Source organism: Neurospora crassa, linkage group I (assembly GCF_000182925.2).
Source record: "Neurospora crassa OR74A linkage group I, whole genome shotgun sequence".
NCBI lineage: Eukaryota > Fungi > Ascomycota > Sordariomycetes > Sordariales > Sordariaceae > Neurospora > Neurospora crassa.
Window position 1 is genome coordinate 3809662 of NC_026501.1, and position 11108 is coordinate 3820769.

The following is an 11108-nucleotide window of genomic DNA, read 5'->3' on the forward strand; positions in this document are numbered from 1 at the left end:
TATTTTTTTATTATAAGGGTTAAGGAATTTGTCTATACTCTTTTCGATAATATTAGTTTGGTTACTATTAATATTAAGTATATCAGCGAGGGTATAATAGCGATTTATACTAAGTAAAATAGTCTCAATAATTATTTCTCTACTACAAATATTTTATAACGCCTCCGTATTAGTCCTATTATCAGTTCTTTCTATAAAGCTTTCTAGTATCAAATAAACTATTTACAATATTTATAATTATATTTTAAATATAGGTCCGGTCGATAATACTACTTCTATTTAGCCCTACTATATATAGTATAAAGATAGTACCTAATAATATTATTCCCGAAGCCGACGAAGAGTGTTCTAATATAGAGGATAAACTTTATAGTAAGGAGGGTAAAGTTTGCAATAATATTAATATAATATTAATTATTAGCAATATGGAATAATTAGTACACCGCTATCCTTCCTAATCAAAATATAATTTAATTTTCTTTATAATTATTATTTATATATTTAATGTATATTTAATTAGCTTTCTATCGGTTCTAATACAATTCTATTCTAATTAAGTAACTTTCAATGTTCGCTGGGTCCTTTATATATATAAATAAACTATATTAGAGTATACCTCCCAACGCTTCTTCCATTTCTTTCCCTCTTTTAATTTTAATTATTAATTTATACTTTTATAACTTTCTTAATTATAGGGCCTATTGTAGGATCCGTTCAGTATTCGTTTCGAATTCGTTATAGAGTTCTTCTTTATTTATTAGTTATATGGAAGTATTTTTGCCTTATAGTTAGGTTTGTTCTATTTCCTAGTATTTTAATATAAAATATTCGAATATTTCCTTCCCTATATTGTATTAGTAATATAGCGTTATTACTTCTAATACTTTCCTTTTAGAGAGAAATATCCGCAGGTTTGTTTTTCTAGTTCTTACTTATATTAGTAGGGAATTTATAACTTTCGATAAATAGTATAACGTGGGATTCTCGTCTGTATTAGGCTATATATAATATTATAATATAATTCCATTAAGTTCTATGTACGCTTTAACAGTACTTAAGTATTTCCTCATTTTTATTATTTTAGCGACCTTTATATACTATTTCGCTATTTAGTCTCTTTTCATTACTTCTTTTAACTATTTCTCCTTCTCTTTTAGCGTAGGTTCTTTCACTTCCCTTTATAATTCCAATATATTTTTAATTCGAGTTTATTATGCAGCCTATTTTATTTTTACCTTACTATTAATTAGCGTTAGGTATAATAAGTATTGTACTTTTTTAATTTGGATTTTAGCTATTATTTGTAGTAGTATACTTTATACGAAGGCCGCTATTAGAGAGTACATTAGCTGTTCCTCGAATATTCGGATCTTTTTATTAAGGTAAAGGTCGAGGAGGGGTAGAAGGTTTCCATTTCGAGGTTAAAGGTTAATACCGCTTTATATATACTAGATACTACTTATAAGTAATCATTTTTAATCATAGTTAATTCGTATATTAATTTATATCGTTCTCCTATTAGTTATATTAGGGTATAGTAGGTTAATATACTATAAGTTACCGTTATTTAGATTATTTTAGTATAAGCTTCTTATATACGTATAAGGTTATACCCCTACATCTTTACTATAATCCGTATTAAGGCGAAGATTTATATTGATATTTTCTTTTTTACTACTTAGAAGTGCGCCCTATAAATGAATTTACAATTAAATCATATATTTAAAAATCGCGCTAATCCTATAGGTACTAATTAGTAGCCTTCTAAGTCGACTATGTCCTATTTAAACTAATATATTTATATAAAATAAACAAGCTCCAATTTTACTATTTTAAATTCTATTCCTCTTTCCGTTACCTGTTTATAATGAATCTTCTATATGGCCGCGAATTTCTTATATTTCTCTTAAATTAACCTTAAGAAGGCAAGGATATTAGTATTATTAACGAATCTTATTATTATAGTACTCTTGAACCTTTTTAATACGTTATATAATATAGCAATAAGGAGGAGGAATAAAATTAGGGAGAGGGGGGATCCTTATAATACCCCCGCAACTATACGGAACTCTCTTAACGGTGCTCTATTAAAATGGAAGCTATTTATTCCATTCAATAAAAAATTTGTAATGTAATTCAAGAATTATATTAATATTCCTTTTTCTTAAAATATATATAAGAGTTATTTATAATTTACCTAATCGAACGCCCCCTTAAAATCGAGAAGGAGTAGCGATATAACCGTTCTTAATTCCTAAACTATATATATTATTTCTATTACTACCCTTATTATAAACTCTATTAATCTTCTTTTGTAATTCCCTATCTAGCCTTCGTGTAGGAATTTATATTCCTCTATTACAAATACAAACCGTTCTACAATTATAGCCTCTAGTACTTTCCCTATATAGTTTAGTAGTATAATAGACTTTTATACACTTATAGTTCTCTATTATACCACTATATTACTAAACTTCTTTAAAATTTCGATTTTAATATATCGCTATCGTACTAAAAACGACCCGAATATAAAACACTTTATTATTACTTCAACAATGCTTCTACTAATTTCCGTCCATACACTTTAAGAAGCTTATTAAAAATTTGATTACTTTTTAGTATTTTATTAAGTACTATATACTATAATATTTTCGTTATATTATTAGCACTAACTATATAATTTATTATTAGTTAGAACTCCCTTTCCATATACTAGTCCACCACTGCCCTCAGGAAATCTGGGTCCAAGCAGGAAGAAAAATCAAAAAAGCTGAAGAAGAAGGAGGATATAGTTGGAGTCTTATAGATACGGAGAAGGTGAAGGAAGCGTCGGAGAAACGGATATCGGTCCTAGAAAGGATCAATATAGTAGAGGACTTTGAGCTCGCCTTTCGTAGGTTCGATGGAGAACTTACAAGTATTGTAGAGGAATTCGTCCCGTACTAGAAGAAAGCTTGAGGGAAGAGAGCGAATTAATAGACGTTAGGATATAAGACGGCTACGAAAGAAGCGCGGAGGATATATTAGGAGTAGTTTAAGTACTAGATAGTATTAAATTAGAAGGAATTATTAAAACTATAATTAAAAAGAAGAGGATTATTACGAAGGCTTAGTAAGTTATGTAGTGCGATGGCGTTACTAAAGCTTCGAGGAACCTAAATCGATTTTAGTTACTAGAATAATGGGCCCGGACCCGAAGTTACCGATTAATAGATCCGCCTAAATTATTAGCCCTTTAAATTTACAAAAGGGTAATAGAAATTAGAAATTATAATAGTAAGGCTGAGATTTTTGCCGACCGTTTTTTCTTGAAGGTAGAGGTCTTAACGGATTATTTACTAGATTAGATTAAGTTATTAGAGGGTATTAATTTAATAATTATTAATAAACTAATTAATAAGGAGGATGTTTAGAATATACTTTCTAGGATAGTGTTTAATAAGGCCCTCGGGGTTGATTAGTATTCAAATAGATTTTTAAAATTATATAAGTAGTTATTCCGGTAGGCTATAGTATATTTAGTATCCGCTAGCTTCCGATTTAGCTATTTCCTATAGCGGTTTAAGGATATAAAGGTAGTTATTTTTAAGAAGTTTGGAAAGAGCGTTGCCTAATAAAAGTTAGTAGGTGTATAGAGACTAATATTATTATTTAGTAATATAGGAAAAATCTTTAAAGTATTTATAATTAAGAGGTTTATATAGGTAGTTAAAGAGTTTAACCTTTTACTAGAGGGTTAAATAAGTAACCGGGTAGGCCGTTCAATAAAGTTTATAGTTTGGGTGGTTATTAATGCGGTGTATACGGCCTAGAAACTCGGGGCTATAACGTCCTTTATATTTCTAAATTTAAAAGGAGCGTTTAATAGAGTTAATTATAGCTAGTTTTTATATACCCTATAGGAAATATAATTCCTAATATAGATTATTAGGTAGGTAGCGAATTTTATTACTAGTAAGAGAGGTTCCCTCTTTTTCGATAACGAAACGTCCTACCCTTACACGATTATTATTAGTATATTATAAAGTTCCCCCTTCTCCTTTATTTTATTTATTCTCTTTATTACCTTATTATACCGAAAGTTAGTAATAATCCTAAATACAATTATAATCGGCTTTATAAATAATATTAATATTATAGTAATAGCCTATACTATTAAAGAGAATTGCCGGATACTATAAGTAGTATAGGAGGTATATTTAGAATAGGTAGGGGCGAAAGGTATAGAATTTAAAGTAATTAAAATGGAATTAATATATTCTATATAGACGAGGGTACTAAGGATAGAAACTTTTTAATTTAAGAATATTATACTTCAACTAATAGAATCGACGTAATTCCTAAGGGTTTAATTAGATTGTAAATTTAATTATAGAATTTATACGGAAGTAATAAAATAAAAAAGAATAACCTAAACGAATATATTTATAAGATTTATAATAAAAATATAAGGTTATTCCTTTATTCGAATAAGGAAAATATATATTAGATATATTTATAGCGCTATTATATATAAAGCTTTAATATTCTACTAATTAACTAAAATCTATAGGAAATTACGAAGGATTATAATTGGGTTAGTAAAATATTAAATTAAATTCTTAAAAATTATTATTAGGGTATATAAAACTACGCTAATAAAAAACCTATAGATAGACATATTCTATCCGCCGCTTAACCTCTACCTTAATAAAAGGATCCGGGCCTTTAAAGAAAAGTTCGCCCAAATAGACTAAATTTAATTCGTTTAGGGGGTAATAATTTAAGTATTTAACTATATTTAAGTATAATAATTGAAAGGTCGGCTACCTACTAATAAATTAAAGAGTAGTATAATTAAAATATAATAAACTAAAGAATAAGCGCTGATAGAAGAATTACGAATAATAATAGCCGGTCCTCCCCTAAATTTAAAGACCCTACTACTGCTACTACAAATCCTAAAACTAATAGCCGCTAACCGGGAAGAATAATTAAAAGATATAACGAATTAAAAATAGGTATTATACTATAATTACCACCTAGTGGCGGCAATAGTAAAATTAAAGTAACGGTACAAATTTACTATTACTAACCTTACCTCCAAATTTAGTAGAGAAGCTATCTAGCAATATATAGTTAGTATAAAGAAGAAGAAAGGAAGACGTTAAAAAATAGGAGAAAATAAAGAAGAATTATACTTATTAATTAAAGCGAAGACTTCCCTCCTCGTCTAAATTAGGATAGAAATTATCGGCCTCCGGGCCTTCCTCTATAAGAAGAAAGTACCGGACATCCTCACTCCTATCTACGCCTATAAGTTCAAAAAGGAAACCTTTGCCTATATTATCCTAAATTACTTTAATATAAATACTATCTTCTAAAATGATTTAAAAGTCTAATTATTAACGAAAGAGGAATTCTAAGAATTCCTAAACAATAGAATTAAAATTAAAAGAATTTTATTATAAATATTAAAATTAGGGAAACTAAGAGAATACTGGTTAGTAATTAAATTAAAGGAGGAGTACCGTAAAGAGATTGCAAAATACTCTTAAGAAGAATATAAAATATTAATAATATTAAAATAAAAGGATAGGAATAGGGAAGAAATAATTATATTAACTATAGGAGCTATTTAAACTATAATTATAATAAGAATTAAAAAAATATTATTTAATAAACGCTTAATTATATTTAAGAAATTACTCGAATAATTCTATTATATAAATTTAATTTGTAGTAACTTTATAATGCTATTAAACCTAATTATTATTTATAAGGGGGCGGCTAGGAATATTGATAATTATAGGGCTACTAAGAACAGAACTACTACTATTAGAACCGGAGATTATATAAATAAAAATAGTAAAACCGCTACCGCCGGATACAATATATATAAAAGTAATAGTGCTACTACTAAAATTAAATATAATCCGAACTGGATTTATAATATTACTGCCGGGAAGAGAAGGGATATAATTATAACGAATATCCTTTATAATTAATTTATAATAACCCTTTCGCTAAAAATTGGTAATATTATAATTAATAACGCGGAGAAGACGCTTATAATTAATAGGCAATTCGTCCTATTCTAAACGTATATATATATAATAGATAAAATTATTAATAGTACGAATATAAGTATCTAAATTACGTTCGAACTTATTTTAACTATTTAACGCTATAATAATAGTTATCGCCTAAATAGTATCATAAATATTATAAAAATTAATAAGAATATCTAATATATATATTTTATGAGTATAAAAATAAGTAGCGTTCTAAGTACCACCGGCTAGGATAAAAGTTAAATAATAATAAAGAAAAGGAAATATAAAGAATAAGAAACTTACTAATTACTAAAATAAAATAAATCTTTTTAATAATAACTTTATAAAAATTATTAGAAGAATTAAACTTATTATTACGTAGGATGGAAGCGAATTTTAAAATATAATAAAAATAAAGAATTTTACGAACGATACTAGCCAAATTAATATAAGGGCCGAGGAGGACGAAGAAGGAAACTATACCAATTCGGGGGAAGATAATTATTAAGGAAATTATAAAGGGTACGAATAAGGAATGTAAATTCTAAAAGTAAAATTATAAGGAATATAAAGTCCGGGGACGCGCTAGGGGAGGGACCTTTTATATTGGAAGTTAAATTAATTAGGCTAGGGCAATAATAGCCGGAGGAAACTATTTTATTAGAGGTTATAATAAGGAAGAAAGAGAAGGAAGAGTAAAAAGGGGCGCTACGTAGGGGATTATATAAACGAAGGAAGGGGGTCTTTATGCTATTATAAATAAAAGTAAATCCGTAAAATAATAGAATAAATAATAGGGAGGAAATATTTATAAACAAAATAAGGAGGCGGAAAAGTAGAGTAATAAATAGGAAAATAGGACGGGGAAGCGGAGAGAAGGCGAAGGAAGGAGTAGTAGGGAATAAAATAGAAAGGTAATAAAGGAAGTAGTACGCTTAGTTTAATCCTATTCCTCTTATTCTTATTATTTTAATATTAGGATAACGTAACAGTAGGAGAGACGAAATTAATTCGTTATAGTAGTAGGTAAGAACCGTTATAACTATAAATAAAGTAGGAGTAGTGTAGAGAACTATAACCGAAATAGAGCTGGGGGTTTCTATCCGGCGGTGCTTAATACCGTACGGTTTTCCCCTCTAGAGAACTGGAGAAGGACCCTATACTAATAAAGCGCTATAGTTATAGCATAGGGAATAAGACAATTAATTAATCAACTTCTTAAATTAGGGATATATTATATAGAGTACTATAATTGGAGTACTACTTCTACGGTAGGTAGGGTTATTAATACGACGTATCGGACTTTAATTCTATTAAGAATACAGTCTCTTATTAGGGTTCAAGTAATTATCATTTTTAAAAAAGGAAGGGTTATTTTAGGGATCCGAATTTATTCTATTGATTATAAGGGGTTAGGTAAGGATAATTATTTTAATTAGGACAGGGACCAACTTACAATATTAGCGAAGTAAGGTGGTACTTGTCTTGCTATTTAATATTTCGGTTCCGTACGGCTCCTCCTAATATTAAGCCGCTATTATACTATTAGTACGTATTAATAATCCAATAGTATTCTATAATAAGGCGTTTTATTCCTTTAATATGATAATTTTAGTAAATAATTATTAATTGTTATTGTTATTCTTAATACTTAGTTTTCCTATATTCTTAGCTTATTGTATAAAGAAGACTACTTAAGAATTTACGTTTATAATATTAATATCAACTTATTTAAATATATCAAATAAATTTTTGAATATATTATTATATACGCTAATAAGGAGGAATTAAGACCGAATTTCCTATTAGATGTTAGCGGGGTCCTTATTATACAATATATCAAATTAAATAACATGAAGTTCTCTATCAATAAGGGAGAGGATAATTAGTTCATTCTTATCTTAAGTATTAATTAAGAAGGGGAGCGTAGACCTCCCTATTTATTAGTAGCGGCGGTTTAAAGCTTTAAAATATTTATTAAAGTTTGATTCTAGGTTTCTTAAAGTATAAATATACCTTAGGTTAGAGGTTATAAGGTGAATATCCCCTATAAAGACGGTATAGGGATTTACTATTTATTTATTAGAGGGTTTAGGGAAGTAATTATTTAATAGAAACTTCTATTTAATTTTAGTATTGGGGGCCGTATAGCGGAAGGTGAGGGGGGTAGAATTTATCCGGCGGTTAGGTCTCTTTCTTAAAATCGACTTTTTAAACTATATTTAATATAGTATTCTACTTATAGTAAGGGTAAAAGGCGGATTAGGAGGAGATATATTATATTTAATAATAACTAAGAAAAATAAGAGAAGTTTTTTTATTATATTAAGGGTAGAGGTATTAGGGAATTAGAAACGCTTACTTTTATTAAATTATTAATTTTAATTGAAGTCATTAATAAATTAGGTATTAATGGTAAAATTGATTAAAGATTAAGATTGTTCGTATTGCTAGGTAGATTCATTTATTTTATTATCGTTATTATTTAGTAGAAATAAAATAGAAATATAAGGGATTTTCAAAGAGGGGGTATAAGTAGTAGGCTAGATAGTATTAGCGTTACTACCTCTAGCGGTACTAAGTTGGATTTCCTTCGCTATAATAAGGAAATAATAGGAAGGAAAATAAAAAGGAGGGGGGTGTTTAGTTTATAATAGTTTATATCGTTTAGTTGCGTTTGCGATAATTAGTCCGGATTTAGGGTTCGAATTGTAGGATGTTTAACGCCGTCCTCGGTCTATAAAAGGATAATACTTAATATTATGTGGAAGCGTGATCCTACGAGAGATTCGATAATAGAATTAGGAGGTGCAAATTAAAGTAATATTAAGTATAAAGAAGGAAGGGGAAGTAAACAAACGCTAGTATTGTTAATCCGGACATATAAGTCGGTTCTACCAATCGTTTCCGCCTTCCCGATCTGTAGAATCTATCAATAAGAAGATAAGCCTCATTCTATCCAATATCTTATACTGGGCTCCCATTGCCCAGTGCCCAGTCCTCCGGGCACCTGTCCAGCCATGCCGTGACAATACCCCTCGCCCTACTAGTAATAGCCCGCTAGCCCCTACTACTACCCCCCTTAGTACTTTGCTTATTAATTCCCCCTCTACTCGCCTTAATACTTCGCCCCCCGGCCCTCCCTCTTATTATTCCTCCTTACTAGTACTAACCCCCCTAACGCCCCTCCCTATACCCTAATATACCCTTCCCCCTTTACTACTACCCTCCGCCCCTCTAACTCTCGCTCTATAAAAAAGAGTTAACTTGCCGACACGCACCAAAAACTTACAGGTACGCACTTTGCCAGAAAACTGGGGCGGTTGAGTTAATAGTACCTGATATTGTAAATCCCGTTTTTACTTGTAAAATTTCGTTTTTTTAACATACGCGACATCGCTCTACCTTAGTTATTTCTTTGACTCTTTTTTATACGGCCATTTACACCTACACTCTACACTAGCACTCTACACTAGTACTTTATACTACACTACATACAATTACATTGCACTTATCTATACTATCTACATCCATTTAATCCACTACTTTAATATATATTTAATTATTATATTCAATTAATTTTAATATTAACCGACTATTATAAATACCTTCTACTAAGCGCCCTCGTTATATATTATACTTATTATACTCATTACGCTCTTCTATTTCGACCTTCGCTTCTAACGCCTCCTTCGACCCCGAAATCACTTGGACCATCCTAGTAGACGATCCCTTCCTTTATTTCAACCCCGTTAATAAATACGATGAACTATTCGCCTACCTTATTAATTTCTATTATTACTATTACTTTAATATTATTACCTAACGTACTTAGAAGTTTAAAAAGCTGGGCTACGAGGGTAATAGTATTATTATTAAGCTGGTATACCATTACGACCATATAGAATCCTACTTAGTAATCGTTATTAATTGAGACGCCCATGCTTTCAGAGCTCGAGCGTTGTTGTGGGCCCTAGTGACATGGAAGATCCGCACCAAAGGTCATAGTCCATAGGCCCACCCAACGCCGTAAGCGAGGAAGGCGCGGCGTATCTGTCTATAATAGGCCAGAATACAAAAAAATACCCGTCTTGGCGTCCAAAAGAGGGAATCTTGGCGCTAAGCAGGATACGGTTTAAATAGTAGCTCGAAAAAGCTACTTTTTCCTTTGCAACAGCGATTTCTCCTCGACCATCTGATGCATCTAAATGCACATGGTGCCAAAATGACGAGAAAAAAAAGGCGGTCATTTTGGTACCGGTCTCATTGTGGTGCACGCACTGGTCGTTGAGAAAAATGCAAAAGAAGTTAAAAATAGGGATTTTGGTTGCGACCGTGAGGTCCGAGAAATAACCAAGTCTGAAAGATGACCAAGTCCGAAAAATGACTAAGTCCCAGACTAGACTCTTAACCCTAAGAGAGCTTGGAAAAGGGTTAGGGTTAGGGTTGGAAATTAAAAAGCTCTAGGGAAGTAAAAAAATGAAAAAAAAATTCAAAATTTTGCCTTTGAGTTTTTTTTTTTTTTTTTTAGTAGGGGTGGGGGGAGGGGGGGGGACGAAGTTGGTAATATAGAGTAGGTAAGTCAATTACTTATTCAAGAAACCATTAGAGCTTATAGTTCAATGGTTATTATTAGTGTTGTCTTTTTTAAAGGTTACTCGTTCAGTTCAGCTTTAAGTTTTTTTTTTTTTTTTTTTTTTTCTTTACTAAGTAATTTCTAAGGGCGTCTCTCTGTCTCCCTTGGACATTAGCTCCGCCTAGGGGAACTGTATTTTAAGAATTTAAAGAGGCATTCTATATTACAAAAGAAGGTACATTATTGTCCCTTTAGAGTAGTATTCTAAATTAAAAAGTATATAGTGTAGAAGTGGACGACCTAGGCTATAAATCTAATATACAAAGGCTACCTTCCATTATATACCTTAGAAGGCTATATTATATTTTGTATTAAGGTATAGAATTATAAGGTTAACCCGGAAGTAAATTACTTCTTTAAAAGCCTTTTATTATAATAGGACTTTACAATACGGATAATTCTCGCTACAGTTAAAGAAAAATACCCTGAGATTCCCT

At 30.2% G+C, this 11108-nt stretch overlaps 1 protein-coding gene across 1 annotated transcript; it reads right to left on the reverse strand.

Annotated features, from left to right (window-relative positions):
- Positions 1-9982: 9982 nt before the first annotated feature.
- Positions 9983-10285, reverse strand: NCU08585 (hypothetical protein; the record flags this gene model as incomplete). The annotated part of the gene is made up of 1 exon (XM_954010.1): positions 9983-10285. One exon carries the CDS (start codon positions 10283-10285, stop codon positions 9983-9985), a length of 303 nt encoding a protein of 100 aa, XP_959103.1.
- Between the last annotated feature and the right edge of the window lie 823 nt (positions 10286-11108).